This window comes from Phalangium opilio, unplaced genomic scaffold (genome assembly GCF_054372755.1).
Source record: "Phalangium opilio isolate 3A_F unplaced genomic scaffold, DU_Popi_V2 ptg000014l_1, whole genome shotgun sequence".
Lineage (NCBI taxonomy): Eukaryota > Metazoa > Arthropoda > Arachnida > Opiliones > Phalangiidae > Phalangium > Phalangium opilio.
The window spans coordinates 3,784,118-3,805,457 of record NW_028324149.1 but is presented as its reverse complement, the minus strand read 5'-3'; the positions used below and the strand labels follow the sequence as shown (position 1 = coordinate 3,805,457).

The window sequence follows — 21,340 nt, the reverse complement described above, 5'->3', positions numbered from 1 at the left end:
TACCAGTCACAAAACAACAGTTCGCGCGAATGCGGGCTAACAGACCTATGAACTGTTGTCTTAAGACGCTTGCTCACTTGCACGTTTTTTCTTTACCGACTTGGTCTGCATCCGCGGGATCTTGACCTTGTTCTACACCAGACTCTTTGAAGGCATCCATTTGGCATTTAAAATTTGCTTCCAAACAAATCTGATTGGGATAAAATTCAGGATCGATTTCGCTGGAACCACACTTGAAATGGTCGGTTCCTTGATTCATCATATCTATACCTTGTATGAAATTTGGATTGTTTTCGCACTTTCCAGTCAGTTTTCCGTAGCACTCTCTGGTAACCTTAATATATCTGAAATAATTTTTGGATAAGTTATTGAATTGCCGTTAAGTCACAATTTAAATTAACCCGGCAACCAAACAGGTTTCTGCTGTTTATGGTATTTAGTTTGCTTTAATTATTTTAAGTTATTCTTACTTGCACGCAATTCTCTTATCCAATGTCCTAGGATCTTGAAGAGACGCCATGTTTTCCAAACCGGCCTCGATCATCGCTTTCTGGTTGCATTTCGAAACCCTATCTGTGCAGTAATTATAGGCAATCATTGCGGGAACTGTGGCTCCGGACTTTGTACACTCTTCCTCTTTAGCATTTATTTTTGAAGTTAACGAGTCCCCACATTTTTCAACAAATTTCTTTAAGCAGGCAATATCGGCGTTTATATATCTGAAACGCAATAGCTCATATTAAGCTTCTCAAATTATGAAATCCAAGGTGGTGTCTTTGTACACGATAACAATTTGAATCCTTTATTACTTGCACAAGGCTGATTTGTCGTTAGACTTCGTCATTTGGAATCCAGTGGCACTTTCCGCTTCAAATTCGCAGTTTATTATCGCGAGATTGCATTTGTCGGCATTCGTTTGAGCAACGGCATGATGAGTACCTAAATAAATTTAAAAAAAAAACTAGTTAAACACCAAACCATAATGAACCATTAACAGTTTAGTTTTAAGTAATTTAAGAATGCTCTTAGAGAGAAACTGAAACTTTAAAAGGGAAGATAAAATACTGGGATTGTGACCTTATTACGCCTAACAATATGACGGGAGATTTAATTAATATCAACTTACCGCATATTACTACCAATATTAAAAACGTAGAAAACGCCACGCTCTTCATTTTTGATGCAAATGTCCAGCGATGTATCGTTGACTGCCTGTTATATTCAATTGAATAAGCTTATGTACAGAAGTAGACTATATTAATTATCATTTATCTCTATAAGACCATATCGACAAATAAGGAGTGTTTGAGTTGTACAATTATGCGCGAGGGAAACGGCTTCGCGCACTATACTTCTAAAGGTTCCTCGAATTCAAAACGAAAATTAAATGTTCAAGAGCCTTTTTTTCAGGATATCTTATCTACGTTTTAAGTTGAGATTATGCGTCTATCTGGGATATTTGATATCACTCTTTGTAATTTCAACGGTAAACTTAGGCGACCGCACCTGTAAACTTACACACTACCCCATTTCAAGATCTCCACGCAATCTTAGTTCTGTCACGGAAGTTAGTATTAAGAACTTAAATAGCTTGGATGAAATTTACCTTTCTGACTAAAATGAGAAAACAAGATGTTCAACATTGAAAATTAAAATTGTTCACTAGCATTGTTTTCCCATAATTTTATTAATAAACTATGTTCCATAACAACTGATTAAATGTTTAAGTACTTTCCATCTTATTTGATAATCATGTAAAATATTTAGTTCAAGTTTCAGGATAAAAATAACATAATGAACGACTTCTTTGGTCAGTGCTAAGTAACTGATTTGAACCACTCGCAAATATGAGTGTTGCCGGTCTAATCTCGTTTTTTAATAATTGGGAATTCGTTGGAAATGACCCGATCCCCGAATTTTCAATTCAATCCACTAATAATACACATAGGTATGTTGTTCAATATTATCTTCAAGGCTATATTAACTAAAAGGGGCGTTTAGCGTAGAAGTGATAGAAGTGATACAGGCAATTAGCATTACACTTACTTATCATTATGAATTTATTAATGTCAACGTATCATCCATACAGTTCACGGTAATGGGTGATAAGCATTCCAGGTGTTATCTCTATAAGTTCTTGGAATACAACGATAAAATTAAATATAATTTAATCTTATCTACGTTTTAAGTAATTGTTTTTGTAAGTGATTACGCTATAATGGTGTAACTTTTGCAAACCTGAAAATTTTGCTATCACTTTGGGAAATTTTAAAAGTAGTTTTAGTGAAACATAAGTTTATAAAATATGTTCCACGAGTATGACACTATACCCGTACAAGTTCGTAATGCTACTGAGAGACTTACAGCTCGAGCTATTTCGAGATCGTCAAGCGAGAATTGAAGTACCACACTCGTTTAATTTCGCAATCCATCTATTTAGTCTGTACTAAGCCTTACCTCGAATCTATGACCTACCTCACTCACTTCGTGACAAGCTCCAGTTTGTAACCAGTGACAAACTTATGGAAAATATCTTATGAACTTATGGTGAAATGGACGTGCAAAACACGTCTACCGGATTTGATGTTTCTTATTGACCTTTTACTGACCCGAATGCTTCAAAAACTGAACTACGCTTTCATTCAATTTCAAAAATGTCCAAAGAGAAATTAAGAAACAACGATGAAGAATACTGATTATAATGAATATATAAGCTCCCTTTATTATATTTAAATCATACAAGCGAAGATAATTTTAATATCAGCAAATTAATTATACTTTTCGCTGAAATAAAAACCAGAGTGATGCCGTAATCAGGGCGAATGAAGCGACAATGCTGCCGCAACCACACTTGAGAGCGTTGTAACTTTGATCCAACAGATCTTTAGCACTTTTGATAAAATCAACGTGGTCGCACTTTCCATTCAGTGTTTTATAGCATTCTCTATAACTCTTCCCGAATCTGAAATTATTTGGGTAAGTTATTGAATTGCTATTACTAGGAGTCACAACCAACGGTTGCAGCAGCGGTGGCAAAAGAGTCTAAAATATTTCCATATTCTTACTTGCAAAATACCTCTTTACCGACTTTCGCCGCGTTTTCAATTGTTATGCCATTTTCTAAGCCAGACTCTCGCGAGGCTTTTTGGACGCACTTGGCGTTTAATATTTCGCAAGTCTGAAGGGGATCGCCTTCTGGTTCGCCGGAACCACACTTGAGAGCGTTGTATCCTTGATCCACCAGATCTTTAGCAGTTTTGATAATTTCAACGTGATCACACTTTCCATTCATTGTTTTAAGGCAGTTTCTGTAACTCGTCAGGTATCTGCAATAAATTTTGTTATTGCGTCGCTTTAACAGTCACAAACAACAGTTCGTACGAATGCAGGCTAATAGACCTATGAACTGCTATCTTAAGACGTTTGCTTACTTGCACGTTTTTTCTTTACCGACTTGGTCTACATCCACGGGATTTGAACCTTGTTCTACACCAGACTCTTTGAAGGCATCCATTTGGCATTTATTATTTGCTTCAAAACAATTCTGATTGGGATAAACTTCAGGAACGATTTCGCTGGAACCACACTTGAAATGGTTCGTTCCTTGATTCATCATATCCATACCTTGATTGAAATTTCGATTGTTTTCGCACTTTCCACTCACTTTTCCGTAGCATTCTCTGCCAACCTTAATATATCTGAAATAATTTTTGGAAAAGTTATTGAATCGCATGCCGTCAAGTCACAATTTAATTTAAACCGACAACCAAACGAGTTTCCGCTGTTGATGGCGTTTAGTTTGCTTTAATTATATCCTTACTTGCACGCGACTTCTTTATCCAATTTGCTAGGATCTGGAAGAGACTGTCCGTTTCCCAAACCAGACTCGATCATCGCTTTCACGTTGCAATTGGAAACCGTATTTGTGCAGTAATTAAAGACAGTCTTTGCAGGAACGTTTTCTCCGGACTTTGCACACCCTTCCTCATTAGCTTTTATTTTTAAAGTTATCGAACCCCCACATTTTGCAACAAACTTTTTTAAGCAGGCAATATCGGCGTTTAAATATCTGAAACGCGATAGCTCATATTAAGCCTCTCAAATTATGAAATCCAAGGTGGTGTCTTTGTACACGATAACAATTTGAATCGTTTATTACTTGCACAAGGCTGCTTTGTCGTTAGACTTCGTCATGTCGAATCCAGTCGAGCTTTCCGCTTCAAAGTCGCAGTTTATTATCGCGAGATCGCATTTGTCGGCATCCGTTTGAGCAACGGCACGATGAGTACCTAAATAAAATTTAAAAAACTAGTTAAGCACCAAACCATAATGAATCATTAACAGTTTAGTTTTAAGTAATTTAAGAGTGCGTTTAGAGAGAAACTGAAACTTTAAAAGGGAAGATAACTTATTCCGTATAAATTACTGGGATTGTGACTTGTACCCAATATGACCGGAGATTGTAGAAAAAAATCTTTCTTCGCTTGTACCCACTATGCTAACTTCCAATGGAAAATTATATTACTATGTAACAATGCCGGTTTGGGCCGGGCATTGCTTATCAGTTATAAGCTGCATGGTCAGGACTTTTATATACAAATTTTCAAAAAAATACGAAATGCCTTAATCGTTTTGAAATTCAATAAGTATCGATCTAGTAAAAATTTAATTAATATCAACTTACCGCATATTACTACCAATATCAAAAACGTAGAAAACGCCACGCTCTTCATTTTCGATGCAAATGTCCAGCGATGTATCGTTGACTGCCTGTTATCTTCGACTGAATAAGCTTATGTACTGAAGTGAACTATATATATGTATTAATCAATTATCCATAAGACCATATCGACAAAAGGGAGTGTTTGAGTTGTATAATTAGGCGCAAGGGAAACGGGATATAATCATTTCGCGTGCTACTTCTAAAGGTTCCTCGAATTCAAAACGAAAATGAAATGTTCAAGTGCCTTTTTTTCAGGATATCTTATCTACGTTTTAAGTTGAGATAATGCCTATATCTGGGATATTTGATATCACTCTTTGTAATTTTAACGGTAAATTTAGGCGACCGCACCTGTAAACTTACACACTACCCCATTTCAAGATCTCCTCGCAATCTAAGTTCTGTCACGGAAGTTAGCTTGGATAAAATTGACCTTTCTGACTATAAGGGAAACAATATGTTCAATATAGAAAATTAAAATTGTTCACTAGCATTTTTTCCCATAATTTTATTAATAAATTATGTTCCATAACAACTGATTAAATGTTTTAAGTACTTGCCATCTTACGTGATAATCATGTAAAATATTTACTTCAATTTTCAGGATAAAAATAACATAATGAACGACTTCTTTTGTCAGTGTTAAGTAACAGATTTGAACCACTCGCAGTTAACTATGAGTGATGCCGGTCTAATCTCGTTTTTTAATAATTGGGAATTCGCTGGAAATGACCCGATCCCCGAATTTTAATCCCCCCGAAATCGGAGGTGATGTAACCCATGGTCGTTCAGCCATAACAGCGTCATCTCCTGAAAATTTAATTATGTTTCAATCTGAAGGCGGCTTTCAAATTAACCAGGCCCTCTTACCAAGCCATCTTGTTGATAAAACCCTACGGAGATTTTTCTCCGAGAGATTCCCAGGAGCCGCGTGAACCGTTTTCATATGAAACACGATGCAGTCACCAGGCTGTGAATCGAAGGATATTTCGAAAAAAAGAAATTATTATAATATATATCGTTTAAAAGTTTCAAATTCGGCAATTCCAAAGACCTCTAAAGACCATTTGAGGATTTCATGCGTATTGTCGCTAATTTCGGGTACAGCTTGGTAAATTCTACCCGAAGTGTTTTTCACTGACTCGTAATGTTCTGACGTGGCGAATTTCCTTGGGTAAAACCATTTGTCCCATTGGTGTGACCCGGCTACGAAGGTCACGCACGTGTCCTCGGGAATGGGGTCAACCGGCATCCATATGGAACAAACCTTTTTTTAGGTTTTAAAATAAATATTATACATTGAAAATGAAATAATAATAAAATATACCTTATTTCCATCAATGGGGTAATAAGATTGGTCGTGATGCCACGGCGTTTCTTTGGTGGTCATTTTCTCCTTGACCAGTACGTGTTCGTGGTAGAAAGTAGAAACCTAGATGAGACTTAATTGAGGTTAGATCCGTTTTAAAGAGTTTTCACTTAGTTTCTTCACATTTAAGCTAAGTTTTTAAGATATGTTCCATAATTATGACACTACTTATACTTCGTAATGCTAAAAACTTACTGAGAGCTAGTTAGAGAACTACGCGAGAATTGACTACACGCGGTTAATTACGCACACCATCAAGTCCTGTTTAGTCTGTACTAAGTCTTTGACAGCAGCGCCTCACCAGGCGTCGCTTTACCTCATTCACTTCATGACAAGCTCCAGTTTGTAACCAGTAAGAAACTTATGGAACATATTTTGATGATGAACTTATGGTCTTACCTCGGATTTCATGAGCTCTAGGGCAATATCAGCTGCGGGTGAATTATAAACGTAATCCGTGAACTCGGGTATGTTTCTCCAATTACAATAATCGTCGAAGTAAGCCCCGGACGAATTATCTCCGTAAAGAAACTCGGAGTATTTACTGGGATTTTCCATGTTTCTTTCAATACCTCTAGTTACCCGTTCAATCCAATATTCATTGAAAACTTGTCGCAAAACAACGGCGCCATTTTTGTCGTAAAAGTTAACGTCTTCGGGTTTAAGTTGGTATTTTATGTCGTTCATTTTTAACCAAGAGAGATTAAAACACTAACTGAACCTATCCTACATTTAGTTATAAACGGTGTTCGAGTTCACAGTCTCCTTTTTCAACTAAAGGCCTTGACAAACGAATGAATACAAAAAATTCTAGCATGCAACCAAGCTTAACAAACCCAATATTTTTCGCAATTTGTTAAAGAAGACTGTGTGTAAACTGATCTTTGTTAGGCCTAATATGATAAACTCACGTGACGCTAATCCAGTGTGGTTTCCAATTACATAGATAAGTTGAAATCAAGTTGTCGCTACTAAAATTAGGATCGATAAAGTTGAGTAACCAACTTTTAACTGACTAATGCGCAGAAATTAATCAGTCCGTTGTATATTCAGTTAGCAAAAGGGACGTAAGGTAATTTGAATTAAAGTTTTTAGCATTAGTGGAAGGTAGCGTGACGTTCCATGACGTAGTACTACCAAGTCCCTATTTAAAATTCGCATAAATTGCAATTTAAATAATATTGTTAAACCAGAATTATCTATATGTTTTAAAAATAATTATTACTATAGCCAAATTATTCGTAATTAAAAATATTTTGAAAAGAAAAAACGCTTTAAATTTGAATAATTACGTTTAATAGTTGTACTCTTTTTAATCCATTTAAATATATTTAATCTATTTTGATTCTATATGTGCTGTATAGAGTTTAAGCATAAATTATCCGCGTTAGATATTATTTTCTTTAATCACCACGTCATTTTTCCGAAATAAGCCTGAAAAGTTTGTTTGAGCGTGTCGGCTTGTTGTAGAGCACGTGGCAAAGAATAAGCCAAATTACGAGAATTTGAAAAATGAATTCCTAGCGGTGATTCCAGAGACATCTGTTGACGACGTTGACTGTTCTTTTTTCTAAGCCATCTATTGAAATTATCAATACAATTAAGAAATTGATTAAATGGTTAATAAGGCCGGGTTCTACGATATTACTGCAAATAATCTTAATAAGGCAGAGTACTTTCGATAAGCTCTTTTAGACTGTTCACGTCGAGACTTGCTCGTTAATCCCGTCTCGCTCTCATCGATTTCTTTCAGTTGTTGTAAGAATTTTTCCTTTCGTTGTTGATTTTCCTTTTGTTCTAACCAAGATTGGAACGCTCTCTCCGATGTCTCTTCGTTAGATTGTACCTGGTGCTGGAAATATTTAAAAAAGGTTTTCCATATCTTTCTCATAAGGACCCCTAGAATCTCGAAGGGTTCCTAGACATTACTTAGTCCTAGAATGTTTTTTTCGCGATAGACAAAGGTCACGGAGGAATAAGCTGTATCTTGGGGTCTTAGGAAACTAAAATGTACGAGTAATGAAGGGTTTTAATCGTACCTTTTTGGTTGAGCCAGTACCGCCTTCACTTTTCTGTTTATCGTAATTAAGGGTTTTCTTGTTTTCCAACCAGGCTTTGAATGCCAATTCAGCTTCTTCTCGCTTACGTCTCCTGTAGTCATTTTGTTCGTGTTCTTTCAGTTTCTTCTGAATGGTCTCCAGTTGCTTCAATTTCCGTAACTCGCGTTTCAACTCGTCGGGCACGCCGTACTTAGACCTGGTGTTTCCTTTATAAGTCGGGAGGCATTTTTCCGGTTTCGTGGGACGCGTACTTCCGGTGGCTATGTTCTTACTTCCGTGGCTAATTGATGACGCGGGACGTTGAACTTTTTTCGCGGTGGCTAATGGTTGAGTCACCTGAGGAACGGAGCTACGTGGACGATTCGGTAATACTCGAGGTTTGGCAAGAGTATCTGATTTTGAAGGTGTAATATCCGTTTGGAGTTTTTCGACTTCCTTTTGCGGGGATTTCTGGTGTTCGGGATCATTATCCGTTTCTTTCGTCCCTTCTTTCTCCAGTTCATCTTCACACGTTTCCGGGTTTACAACATCCTTTCGATTATCCTCTGTTTCATCCACAAATTGGTATTGTTCCTCGTGTTCTAGACCAATCTCGGATCTCTCTGTTTTAGAGCTATCAATGGATTCCTCGGCTACCGAATTGCGTTCGATTTCTTCCTCCTGTTCAGGATCCTCCTCTTTATCCGGTTCATTGTCCATTTCCGGTTTTTCGTAAGATTGATAATCGTAGTCAGTATGATTGTTTTCAATATCTCCGTAATCACCGTCTTCAGGGTAGATTTTGTCAACTTCGTTTTGATTTTCGTCTACGTATACTTCGTAATCGCCGTATTCTTCATCGTCTTGGTCCAAGTATTGGTACTTGTCGAAGTACGAGCGATTGGGCGAGATCGGGACTACCAAGTCGACAACCGATTCCTTGAAACGGACTTTTCTCAGTCTATTTGAGTCAATTGGGGTACTGTCTTCGTTGAACCGGTTGTTAACTTCCTGTAGTTTTCCAACTATGTCGTATTGAGGATCGTCGTAAGCTGCAATCAGAAAAATCCAATTTTTTTTTGTATTATTGCGAGTACCATTAATATTCATGGTAGGTTGATATAATTAAAATTTTAATCGACTAGTGTCTTTAAACATGATTTTACCTGAAAATCCTTCTTCGTAGCCATCATCTAATTCCTCTAATCCCAATTTTCTGTAAAGTGTTTGCAATTCTTGCGCGGCTTTTCTTTGATCATCCGTGAAATTGTAGTCGTCATCTACATTAGTGTTGCTGGCTCCGCTTGAAATCCGAGTTGACGGATTCGGCACCTCAAAGTCTTTCATTTAGATAAACCAGCGCCTAAAATATGGAAACGGCAAGAACCAGCCTATCAAATATTAACCACATACTTATAGACATTATGATAGCCTTGTGAGTTTACCAGAGGTAACCCTAACCCCGCTATCGTGTTTTTTATCATTAACTCTACTGAAAACTTGATATAGGAAAATATTATTGACGGCAACAAATTGCTATTCTGAATTTTTAATAGCGTACTTTACAATAACACCGCTACAGGTTTCTTTCAATAACCTATAGCGTAACTTATAACCTTGAAAATGTTGGCGGAACATTTTTTAACAACCTTACTCCTGGCGATCGAATATAAGGCGGGTTTTGCATTGCATGATGAAACAAACAAAGCGAAAAGAAAATATGTGTCAAGGGTACCAATCATATATTGCCAAAGAAGTCAAGTGCACAACTGACAGCTGTAAGGGTACACGCTACGTCCGTCCGCTATTGTGTATAAAAAAACGTTTTAAACTGACCGGGGCCTAATAGGTTATTTTCTAGAAAATTGCCATCGATAATCTATAATGCCTTGACTAAAATGGGGGAAAAAATAATTATTTTCCAGTACGGTACCGCCCGAGACATTTTCGTTTAATGAAATATTTGGCTGTATATTTGTTATTAAAAGCCCGTAAATATTTTATTTAAAATTGAATAACGGCAAACTTCACGTTCATTAAAATTACTTTAAATAAGTTCGCGAGAAACGTGAATATTAGCTACAGTTTCAATGGATAATTAATTTCAAAAGATAATAGACGGTAATTAGTAAAACATAGCTTAATTAATAACAATTGCTCTTTGAAAAAGTGTAAAAGAAATGATCAACAAAATGGATGATCTGAAAGTGCATATAGAGACACGATTAGTCCTTAGTCTAGCACAGCACTCACTGGAAGTCCGTAGGTTTTTTATCTGAAGTTGTATTTCCTATTTTATCGACGAGGCACTGACCCTGAGGTCGAACACTACGGCTATGAACTCTCTTATAGCTCTCAATTATAAAAATAGACGTTTAGTTTCTGGCCGCGCTGTCGTGTGCACGCTCCAATGAGATTCAACACGTATTTCTTTTTGGTTGCTAAGCAACCGGCAAGATGTATTCAATATCAAACGTAACTCTCGTAATACCCGGGGTCTATTTTCCCTCCGTTTTATATTCAGGATCATTAACAGTGTAGTGTAGTGTACTCTGTGAACATTGCATTTTTAATCGATTGGGAGTTTTAAACAAACTAGGCCTACACCTGAAATTTTAACCATAGTTTAATAGCTTTTTGCAATGAATTATCGTAGTTAAAAAATGCCAATTTTATTTCGAAGATATCGAAATCGAAAAATGTTCATCTGCTAAAATTTTAGGGTATTTTGAAGCGGCGATCTCGTAAATACTTCACGGCAGCGGTGCAGCGCATTTGGCAGGTTGCACTGCTACGGAATTTGTGAAGTAAAATGAGGTGTAAGAGGAACCAGAAATTGGGGAAAGGCTCCAGGGATTATGTTAGAGGTGCTAGGCGGCGAGGAGTAAAGGAACAGGCAATGGGGAAAGGCTCCCCTGAATTTGATTGAGGAACCAGCAATGGGTTTTGAACTGGAGTTGTGGTTGTAGTATTCACCATCCTGGGATTTTGTTAGTTAATAATCGAAACATTCAAAGTTCATGGGAATTTTGCGCGGGTGCCGGATTTAATAGAATATTCTTACTTTTTTTAGTATGATTATGGTTATAAAAAGTTCAATAAAAAGATAATGAATGATCCGATCGTCTATAAATAAAATTTGAAACTATAGTGTTTATTTAAATGGTAACCTAAAGGGGCGGTACTCTTTCATCACAAATTAGTGTATTTCCTATTAAATCTACTGAAATGGAATGGTTGATATCACGTATTATCTATTTGGGAGCATTTACAAAGACAAAAGGATTAGAAAATACCCAATGGGATGTTCTATAAATAGAATAGGGTGAGGTCGAGTTAGGTTGGCCCAATTATGTGACAGATATTAATGAATATAATGAAAGAAACCCCCAAAAGTACAGGAACATGCGATATAAATACATTTTGGCCAAAATAAAATCGTTTTTAATTATTCTACGCATTAATCAATGCATCCATAATCATATGGTCCCAAATTTTAGGCATAATTTTCATGATCGAGAATTAACCTAATAATTATTGCATAAATAACTCTCTTATACCCTGTGGGCAGGCCAAGAGACCCGCGTGTTTAGTTCAGGTTATAAGAAAATAAATTAATAACATTGAAGTTAAAGAACATACTTCAATTTTAATAGCATTTTGTAACAAAGAAACTTGCACGTTTTCTCAAAGGCCATTTCCCCGAGGCAATAGTTATGGCATAGCGATAACGAACCGTCTATTTGAACAAGGTATTGGGGCTTACCTTAGGGTTGGTTGCCGTTAGGATCCCGTTGGCTTCCGATGGATACTTCGAAGAACCGTTCTGATACGAGGCGAGGATCGCATTATCTTTGTGTCTTGTTAAATGTACGTAGAGGAACTCGTAGACGATACGCTTTACTGACGTTCGGTGCGAACCATGGCCGAGACTGAGTGACCGCCCCCTTAGTTACTCGCTAAGGCTTTTGTTATGACAACTGAGCGGGAAAAACCTTTTGCCCCGAAATCGATAAAAATACTCCGTGTGTCGTGTTTGCTGTTTAATAATTGCAGCCGAAGTATCAAAGCCTTACAATCTATCCGGTAGACGGAGAAATTCTCCCTTGACACGCCAACCTGAGAAATTTCTCAAGGTTTAACCCTACTTGGCCTTTGCTGGGTTCAAGTAACCTTCACGGATGAAGGCTGTTGGGTTGGGTTCCAGCAAGTGGGCGTGTTTGTTCGTATTTACGGATCTTTAGGTGCACGCGAGAATTTTGAGTGGTATCAGAAGTAGATAATACTTCTCAATTATACCAGATGTTTTTAGTAAAGTGAGGGATCTAGAGTGGCACCTTGAAAGTACTGGTGTTACCGTTATTTAGACTAAAGATTGCCACAAAAACGCGCAGAAATAGCAAATTTGATTCAAATTTCGCGGTATTTTTGGTTCGTTCCGTAACTTCATGGTAACTTGCTTGGCCCTGGCGACTCATTTGTATCTGCCGTCAGAGCTGTCGTCTGCTCTTTTTCTTTTAAGACGGCCTTTGGATTCGGATATAAACGTTTGATAAGTTGAGACGCAACATTTGAAGCTCACTATAAAAACTAATATTGGATTAAGTACGATTTATTATTTAACAAAAATGGCAATGTCTCGGATATTGTCAAAAAGTCTGCAATCGCTCTCCGTCAAAGAGGCAATCTTAAAGCCGTTTCGAATTGCTTCTGCTGAATATCATGTCAATGTAAGTCCTATAGCCAAGGCTTAAAATCAACTACGTAGTTAGGAATCAAAAAATTTAAAAGTTAAAAAAAAGGTCAATATTAAATATCAGGTAATTGATCATTACGATAATCCTCGTAATGTTGGATCCTTAAACAAAAATGATCAAAGAGTTGGTACTGGACTTGTGGGAGCTCCTGCTTGCGGAGATGTTATGAAATTACAAGTTAGTGGTCATTTGAGGGGATAATGATAATTAGTTACGGTTATTATTAAGCGTAATTAACGGGTTTAAATTATCGCGACACAGATTGAAGTTGATGAAAATGGCAAAATTAAGGACGCTAAATTTAAAACATTTGGTTGTGGTTCAGCTATCGCATCAAGTTCACTCGCCACTGAATGGGTGAAAGGGAAAACTGTAAATATTAAATAAATAAATCATATCAAAAATTAGAAACTTAAGTTAAATTAACTTAATTAGGTTGATGAAGCTATGAAAATTAAAAATTCTGATATTGCTAAGGAACTTTGCTTGCCACCCGTCAAATTGCATTGCTCGAGTAAGTCCTTTTAGTTTAGGATTTAGAAATACTAGATTACTTAAAGCGGAAAACTACTACTTTTTGTAGTGTTGGCGGAAGACGCTATCAAAGCGGCCCTTAAGGATTACAAAATCAAACAAAAGAAACAAAATGCTTAAATATTAATTTCTTCTTTGATGTAAATAGTCTTAAGTCTTTCAAATTTAGCTTTTATGTTCAAAGTAGTTCAAATTTGAAAGAAAAACGAAATAAATAACATGAGACAAAACGAACGAGTTTCTTTTTCTTAAAAGCAAAGGACAAATTATCAGGAATTTTTATTAAGTTTGGGAGAAGTACATTTATGTTCAGGACTGTTTGTGCTTTTCACCGCAACAGTTGTTTCTGTATCACAAGTGACAATGTTCCAAGCACTTTTATTACTAGATGATGAAGTAGGAACAATTTCATTCACCGGTTCAGCGTATAAAGGCACTGGGTCAATTTTGTTTTTGAAAGGTTTTCTCTTGAATTTTTTCTTCACACCATCGTTTGTAGTTGCTAAGCCTAAATCTATATAGAGGTCAAAAGGTCAATAATAGATAGAATAGAATATGGGTTATTTATATTTATACCTGGACTTTGAACTCCCGGTGGTACCTTTTCGGTAAAGGATGTTTCACTGGGGTCGTTACTACAGTGAACTTCGACCTCGGCTGATATTTCTTCTTTACCATTTGCACCCACTGAAGCTTTTCGAAGAGCCGAATCCTTTTGGGATAGGGATATCTAAGAAATGTAGAAAATGAAAATGTATTTAATTTTAATGTAACTCGCATTATCGTTCGCTATACTGACTGCAATTTCTTCAATGGGCCTGAATGGGTTGTGTTCAATTGTTTCTCCACTGTTTAAGGTGTTCTCTTCTATTCCTTTCAATTTTTCCCTTAAGAAATTAAATTGCCAAGGCTTAGAAAATTCCTGTCGATCGATTTCAATGGGTAAAAATCACTGTCGTCTGCTTAGTTTTCGCTACTCGCGGAGTTAATTAATAACTAAGCCTTGCCAGATTTTAAGGCTTAGAACTAAGTAGACCAATAAATGGTGGACACCATTTTGAGGGTAAATTTAATAAAACGCCTACCTTTCTTCACGAATTTTCATGACTCTTTCGAGTCGTTCTTTTCTTTCAGCTTCTTCTTGAATTTTTTGTTCCTCCATTTCTTTACCAACTTTAAGGCTCAATTCGACGTAATTTTTGTCAATGTAATCTAGAATCCATTTAAAACCCATTTCAATTCCACGATCCCTTACGTTTCCCGTTGAACTTAAGGCGGAACAATTTTCCTATAAGAAAAAATAGTTCAAAAGTTTTTGCTTAAGCCTTGCAAGGTTTTTAATGTAAAAACTTACAACTCTAGTTGGGCAACGATATCTGTTGATTAAATCCTCTATATTTAAACTCGTTACGAGTTCAACTTCATTTAAGGCACCTTCTATATCTTGCTTGTTAACTAATCTACAAAAATAAGTGTGTTACCACTGATAGATGATGGCGATTGTTTGGTGGTGTAATTATTACAAAAGTATTGGTTTCCCCGCAATTCTCCGATCTTTAATCGCGCTTTCTATAACGTCCTTTCCTTCTTCAAGCCTTTGTGCATCGCTGGAATCCACAACGAACACTACACCATGAACAAGTGCAAAATAATTTTTCCATATTGCACGAATGTTTTTGCCACCGCCTAAATCGTAAACGGTTACGTCCAAATGTTTCCGTTTAATCTCGGTTGTTGAGAAGCCGACAGTAGGAACTACACTTTCATTTTCCTCTGAAAAATATTTAAATACAATCCACTTATTTCCTAGGCTTAAGCTGCAACTTTAAATGACAAATCTGGGTTATAATGTAGAAAAGTTTCAATATTTTTGACCATGGTATGTCTCTTAAAATCACCCGTTAAGCCTTGGTACACGCAATGTGAGAATATTTTGTGGGTTAGGAAATTTTGAAAAACGTCCTCAAATAGGCTTAACAATTTCATGCCGCGACACTAACGACGTCTTGCGGTGGTGATAAGAATAAATTTAACAATTCTACTGCCGATTTGTTCAAATCTCTTAGTTCAAATTTAACTTAAAAGAAATTTGAATTAAACTAACCTTTTAGATAATTTTTAATCGCGCTGGTTTTACCAGCATTATCCAAACCTAAGATAAGCAATGTGACTTTTCTAAAGAAAGCATCAACGAAATGATACTCTTTAAAAATTAAATAAATTAATGCTTATTGTGAAAAATTAAATACGTACCTTTTTTTATTTTTAAAACAAACGGAAAATGATTTTCCCATAATTTTAAATCCAAATTTATGCTTTTTAGTTTCATGACAAATTGTATCCAGAATGCGTTTTTAAAATCAGACGAACTTTGAAAAGATTTATTAAATTTCGAATTATTATAGTGGCAATATTTTAAATATTTAATTTAGTGAAAGAAATTTTTAAAATAGCTAATTAGTGCATTGCGCACGGTTGGGGAACACGCGTTTGTATTTTGTATACGCCCAGCTTGTTCTTATCGTATCACCATGGTAACAAAAAATCAAAATAAACGCAGTGACTGTCTCTAGGTCGGATTCTGGGAAGTACGCTTATAAGTACTCGGATGATATCATCATATTATTGACCGATTTCTAAGATATCTATTATAGAATCTTAGCGGACCAATATTCCTTATTTCTAAAACAGATAATAGCGGTGGCCGGCGGGTTAGTTGCAGCCAAATATGGATTTACGAATGCGTTGTATGTGAAATTGGTGAATTTAAAAATATTACATCTTCGGGTCCGTCCGGGATTTGAACCCGGGACCACTCGCACCCTAAGCGAGTATCATACCCCTAGACCAACGGACCTGTGGTGGGATGAACTGTTTATATAATGGTCATACAATAGCCAGATTTTTTTCATAGATTAAAGCTATATTTATATATTTTTCTCATTTAATTCGGTTGTAGGCTGTCTAATAATTTACTTTTCTTAGTAATTACAAGAATATAATGTAAAATTTAATTAAAAATATTGCACCTTTTTAACAGACGATATTGGAGGTTATATAATCACATGTTCACAGCTCTGTCCGATAATAAATTTTATAGAAAAATAGTAGTAACATGATCGCGGTCAATTTGCCCAGTACTTTTGAGGAATTTCAGAGATACCTTCAAATGTCCGTTATTTCTTAACCAATAAGTAATTTTACTGGACTTTGTCCGATAATGAACTGACTTATTTCCGCCCCCTTTTAATAAACTAACGCCCTCTCTCGTTAAAACTCAACATCAGAAGTTCAGAATAGTCTGTGTGTGATAAAACTGATTATCTTAGTTCAGGGGCTGTTCACTGTGAAACCGCCTGTTAACTTGACAGCCTAGTAATATATATAAAAACACCGGTACATTGACAATCAGCCACGCTGTCCTTATCTATTGTTACTTACCATACGTTAGCTTCTTTAAATTATGATAGAATTTAAACTATTTCCGAATTCAATTTTAATTATAACGTTAGCATTGTTAAGCGCAACTTGGGTTAGTAGCGAAGAGCAATGTTATAATTACGGAAATGGTCAGGTATATCCTCAAGAAACCCGTCACGCTTCTGGACATTCTATGCACTGGAGCAAAGCTCTTAGTAAGATTAGAATTGAACTACTACTACTAATATTAATTTAAACGCTAAATATAATTAACATTTTTAAATTTGGTAGTTTCGAAACCAGCTCCGAATTTTACAGGAACAGCAATTATTAATAAGGAATTTAAAGAGTTAAAGTTATCGGATTTTAGAGGAAAATATCTAGTTTTCTTCTTTTATCCATTGGATTTGTAAGATTTCTACGCGTATTTTGCCAATTATTATTTCTGCAATAATTACTCGCGAATCCCATTATTTTAGCACATTCGTGTGTCCAACTGAAATTATTGCATTTAGCGATCGAATTAAGGAATTTAAAGCAATTAATACTGAAGTTGTAGCTTGTTCTGTTGATTCTCCATTTACGCACTCGGCTTGGTAATTTTTAAGAAGATTTATACTCGAAGTTGGACCTAAACTTAATTTTATTATTTAAGGATTAAAACTCCCAGAAAACAAGGAGGTTTGGGTCCAATTAATATTCCATTGCTATCAGATCAAACACATCAAATTTCTAAAGACTATGGGGTTTATCTGGAAGACTTGGGGCACACATTGAGGTAAATATTGGGGGCACGATGTCTGTAAGGGACTAGAATCGAGGCATTTTTAATTTCTTTAATCGTCTAATTCAAACGGAACTACTTCCTTTTATTGCCGCGAGATGTCGCCAGTTGCGCGTTGCGAAAATATTGTTGGGCGGACTCTGGTTATCTTTATTTTCAATAAATGCCGCGAGATGCCACCACTACCCTGTTATCGTTTTTATTTAAATCCCAGTCCCACGTCTCTACATCGTAGTTAGTTTGCGCCAAGGCCTAAGCTAAGCCTTGGTTGGTTCTAGTTCCACTGAAGCTATTTCGACTTTTTCGAGAATATCGCTTCAATTAATTTAATTTAATTAAACGAATTTGTTTGAAAGGGGATTATTTATTATTGATACAAATGGAGTATTAAGACAAATCACCATGAATGATCTACCAGTGGGTCGATCGGTAGACGAGACTCTAAGACTTGTACAAGCATTCCAATATACCGATGTGCATGGTGAAGTTTGTCCCGCTGGTTGGAAACCAGGAGGGGAAACTGTAAGTTATATATATTGAATAGCAACTTGAATTAAGACCCTAATTAAACTTAATTAATATCGTAGATAATTCCAAATCCCGAGGATAAATTGAAGTATTTCAGTAAAATGAACTCCAACTAAAAGGCGCACCAGAAACATTTATATTAATGAATAATAATGAGATTGGATTTTTATCACTAATTGGAGCGGCATTTTTTTACTTTGCGCAATGCCTAGTCTATTTGTATAATTGTGCATTTTTCTATGGGACAATAAAATTTTTTTAAAAGACCGGTATATATATTTGTCGAGCGTTTAAAATTAATCATTTCTACGATATGAGATACCAATTCTTTTTATCGAATGCGTAGGCGGACGACACGTGACACTACACATAGTGTGCACTGACAGTTCATTCCCAAAGTGATGCTTCTTTTCATTTTTCATTCGTTGGAGATAGATACTACGTTATCCTCTTTCGAACAGTGGTCTAGACGATATAGAAATGGATTCGAATAAGAATTAACACGAATATTTTTATCTTCATTCAGAAGTTAACCATCGATGGATTTTAGTTTATTGGGTATACTTGAAAGCCGATGTTTTGACTGCAAATGCATTCAAATTGAACATGAATAAATATATATTTGCGCGTAATATATTTTGATTTTGGAGTCAGTGTGGTTTCGAATTGCGTCTCTAGTTTGAAAATATCGACACTTCGTTATGGTTCGATATTCATCTGACTGCAATTTCAATTCTCTCTCTCTCTCTCGCAGATAAATTTCAAAAAGTATCGTATGTTTATGACGCAGATAGTTTTTAATAGAAAAGATAACGCTTAATATCTCGCCCTATATTATATTTCAACTTCAGCATCGAAACGGTTTCTTGAATCGTTTATTCGGGTTGGAACTACGGGTTTTAAACATGATTTGCTTTCAAAGTCTATTGTGGTTCGTTTTAGAACTAGCTTTTCGGGCCCTTGAATTGACAGTTCATAAATTTTTGACGGTAATTATCGGAAGTCGTAAAGGTAAACTACCGAAAATTAAGGATGATATTTTGAAAGAATCGGTAGTTGATTTGGCCGAAAAGATTCGAACACGACAGGTAATTTAAAACCCAACGCCTAGTCCCATCCCTTTAAACAATTACTTGATGCCAGTTTTCTCGAACATCAGATATCTTCGGAAGAAGTGGTTAAAGCGTGTATTAGAAGAATCGTTGATGTCAACCCGGTTATTAACGCCGTTGTTGACAAGCGTTTTAACCAGGCCATTGACGATGCGAAAGCTATTGACGAATATATTACCAACTCTGGTAAAAGCCCCGAAGAATTAGCCCGGGAAAAACCATTACTCGGTGTACCATTCAGTAGCAAAAACGCGATTGGCATTGAAGGTAAATTATTTAACTATACTTGTAGATTATATTTCATTATAGAACGTGTTTTCATCTCAATTAGGCTTAACCTTGAATTCCGGTGTTGTTATCAAAAAGAATGATAAGGCTAAGGAAGACAGCGAAGCTGTTGCCTCGTTACGTAAAGTGGGTGCTATACCGTTGTGTATTTCTAACGTACCCGAATATTGTATGTGGATGGATTCGAGTTGCAAACTCTACGGGAAAACACTGAACCCTTACGACCTGACTAGGATTCCAGGCGGAAGCAGTGGTAAGATGTTGATGACTTATATTAAGGTGTGTTACTTAATTCTAACCCGATGAATACTTCCAGGTGGCGAAGCCGCTTTAGTGACCTCGGCTGCCACTTTCTTCGGTGTGGGAAATGACTTGGGCGGTAGCATACGAATCCCGTCGTATAATTGCGGCGTTTTCGGACATAAGCCCACTAAAAGTACTTGCCCTCTAGACTAAATGAAAAAGACTAATTAGTTTTAACACTATTGGCATTTTTCTAGGGATTGTGTCAAATAAAGGACAATTCCCGTCTTCATACAGGACAGATTTAGATAACTTTAACGTTACCGGTCCCATTGCGCGACACGCGAAAGATTTGTTACCATTGCTTAAAGTACTTGCCGGAGAAAACAAGAGCAAATTAAAATTGTCCGAAAATGTGGATCTCAAGAAAGTACAAGTTTATTACACGGATGATTATGGCAAAGGTGGATTTCTTTGTCCTTTAAATTTTCAACTTAGGAATTCAGTTTTGAAGGTAAGCTGGACGTAGCAACTCGCTACGAAAAACACTGATTTCAATCCTTTTAATTTCAATTGTTCCAGGCGGTCTTGCACTTGGAAGACGTTACCGGTAACACGGCTAAGAGGATAAAACTTCCGGTTCCCATGACCCGTTTCCCTTCCATGATGTACACCAAATACGCCACGGCCAAAGCGCCAAGTCTAATTGAAGTTGTAACTGGCAAAGAAGAATCTTTATTCGATATACCGTTTGAATTCGTTAAATGGTTTTTCCGAGTGTCCAAACACACTCTTCACTTTCTGTACTACGTGGCGGCTGTCAAGTACTCTAACGTGACACAACCGGAAGTGGTTAAGCGTAACAACGAATTATTAGAACGACTGGACCGAGAGTTGAACGAGACTTTAGGTGAAAATGGAGTTTTCATCTTTCCACCGCAACCCGACTTGCCATACTACCACGAGGAACAAATTTTTAAGCTTCAAAACATTTGTTATACGTCAATTTTCAACTTTTTGGGGTATCCGTCAACTGAATGTCCCATGGGCCTTAGTAAGGAAGGTTTGCCACTTGGCGTTCAAGTTATTGGAACGCAGCACAACGATCGCTTGACCATCGCGGTTGCTGAGGAAATTGATAAAGCTTTTGGTGGATGGGTTAATCCTGCTCGGTAATAATCAAGTTCCGGAGTATGGAGAAAATATAGGCCTAACCTAAAAATTTATGTCTACAATTCTACTATGTGAAGTAAATGTAATAAGTAAAGTTCATTATGTTCCATGTATTCGTCAAATGAAACTCTCAAAGTTTAAGACTAATTATGGAGGAAGATGAAGTGGAATTATAGCCTAATTTTCTTCCTAAGGCTTAAGTATTAAAAGGTAAACCGAAATGGCATACTTATGTAACAGATATCAGAAGCTGATTACAACTTAAGTGTACAAAGAGTTAAATGAAAGTTCGTAATTTTCTATATACTCACCTGTTCAATTAAAGCTTATTTTACATAAATAAATAGTTCATATTGGTGTCTTGTATATT

The 21,340-nt window shown here is 36.4% G+C and overlaps 6 protein-coding genes and 1 non-coding gene across 9 annotated transcripts; 3 read left to right on the top strand and 4 right to left on the bottom strand.

Moving 5' to 3' along the window:
• Nucleotides 1-5,274: 5,274 nt before the first annotated feature.
• On the bottom strand, nucleotides 5,275-6,779 carry LOC149705167 (uncharacterized). Its single transcript, XM_089865648.1, has 5 exons — nucleotides 6,492-6,779; nucleotides 6,051-6,155; nucleotides 5,778-5,990; nucleotides 5,594-5,693; nucleotides 5,275-5,533 (listed from the first exon to the last, which is right to left on the bottom strand). Exons 1-5 carry the CDS (start codon nucleotides 6,777-6,779, stop codon nucleotides 5,415-5,417), a joined length of 825 nt encoding a protein of 274 aa, XP_089721774.1. The 3' UTR covers nucleotides 5,275-5,414.
• Nucleotides 6,780-7,367: 588 nt separating this feature from the next.
• On the bottom strand, nucleotides 7,368-12,605 carry LOC149705166 (uncharacterized). 2 transcript variants are annotated; one of them, XM_089865362.1, is made up of 5 exons: nucleotides 11,898-12,605; nucleotides 9,298-9,494; nucleotides 8,132-9,183; nucleotides 7,769-7,938; nucleotides 7,368-7,671 (listed from the first exon to the last, which is right to left on the bottom strand). In XM_089865362.1, the coding sequence occupies exons 2-5, from the start codon at nucleotides 9,476-9,478 to the stop codon at nucleotides 7,500-7,502; spliced, it is 1,575 nt and encodes a 524-aa protein (XP_089721488.1). In that variant the 5' UTR covers nucleotides 9,479-9,494; nucleotides 11,898-12,605; the 3' UTR covers nucleotides 7,368-7,499. The 2 variants fall into 2 exon arrangements, with proteins under 2 accessions (XP_089721488.1, XP_089721487.1); XM_089865361.1 differs by having other exon boundaries at nucleotides 7,769-7,944; nucleotides 11,898-12,601.
• A 32-nt stretch (nucleotides 12,606-12,637) lies between these two features.
• Nucleotides 12,638-13,656, top strand: IscU (Iron-sulfur cluster assembly enzyme). The gene is made up of 5 exons (XM_089865403.1): nucleotides 12,638-12,861; nucleotides 12,952-13,065; nucleotides 13,150-13,260; nucleotides 13,324-13,402; nucleotides 13,472-13,656. Exons 1-5 carry the CDS (start codon nucleotides 12,760-12,762, stop codon nucleotides 13,540-13,542), a joined length of 477 nt encoding a protein of 158 aa, XP_089721529.1. The 5' UTR covers nucleotides 12,638-12,759; the 3' UTR covers nucleotides 13,543-13,656.
• A 4-nt stretch (nucleotides 13,657-13,660) lies between these two features.
• On the bottom strand, nucleotides 13,661-16,547 carry LOC149705163 (ADP-ribosylation factor-like protein 13B). Of its 2 annotated transcripts, none has more exons than XM_089865379.1 (9): nucleotides 16,452-16,547; nucleotides 15,676-15,791; nucleotides 15,527-15,597; nucleotides 14,946-15,195; nucleotides 14,777-14,882; nucleotides 14,508-14,710; nucleotides 14,222-14,309; nucleotides 13,999-14,152; nucleotides 13,661-13,936 (listed from the first exon to the last, which is right to left on the bottom strand). In XM_089865379.1, the coding sequence occupies exons 2-9, from the start codon at nucleotides 15,714-15,716 to the stop codon at nucleotides 13,692-13,694; spliced, it is 1,158 nt and encodes a 385-aa protein (XP_089721505.1). In that variant the 5' UTR covers nucleotides 15,717-15,791; nucleotides 16,452-16,547; the 3' UTR covers nucleotides 13,661-13,691. The 2 variants fall into 2 exon arrangements, with proteins under 2 accessions (XP_089721505.1, XP_089721504.1); XM_089865378.1 differs by lacking the exon at nucleotides 16,452-16,547 and adding an exon at nucleotides 15,896-16,307.
• TRNAP-AGG (transfer RNA proline (anticodon AGG)) lies at nucleotides 16,208-16,279 on the bottom strand. Its single transcript has one exon. It is a non-coding gene; the product is annotated as a tRNA-Pro (tRNA).
• A 189-nt stretch (nucleotides 16,548-16,736) lies between the features above and the next one.
• Nucleotides 16,737-18,426, top strand: LOC149705162 (peroxiredoxin-4-like). The gene is made up of 6 exons (XM_089865398.1): nucleotides 16,737-17,057; nucleotides 17,134-17,251; nucleotides 17,322-17,438; nucleotides 17,498-17,620; nucleotides 17,983-18,148; nucleotides 18,214-18,426. Exons 1-6 carry the CDS (start codon nucleotides 16,886-16,888, stop codon nucleotides 18,268-18,270), a joined length of 753 nt encoding a protein of 250 aa, XP_089721524.1. The 5' UTR covers nucleotides 16,737-16,885; the 3' UTR covers nucleotides 18,271-18,426.
• Nucleotides 18,427-18,804: 378 nt separating this feature from the next.
• Nucleotides 18,805-21,323, top strand: LOC149705161 (fatty-acid amide hydrolase 2-B-like). Its single transcript, XM_089865360.1, has 6 exons — nucleotides 18,805-19,242; nucleotides 19,314-19,533; nucleotides 19,598-19,807; nucleotides 19,871-19,990; nucleotides 20,055-20,311; nucleotides 20,380-21,323. The coding sequence occupies exons 1-6, from the start codon at nucleotides 19,060-19,062 to the stop codon at nucleotides 20,971-20,973; spliced, it is 1,584 nt and encodes a 527-aa protein (XP_089721486.1). The 5' UTR covers nucleotides 18,805-19,059; the 3' UTR covers nucleotides 20,974-21,323.
• The last annotated feature ends 17 nt before the right edge of the window (nucleotides 21,324-21,340 follow it).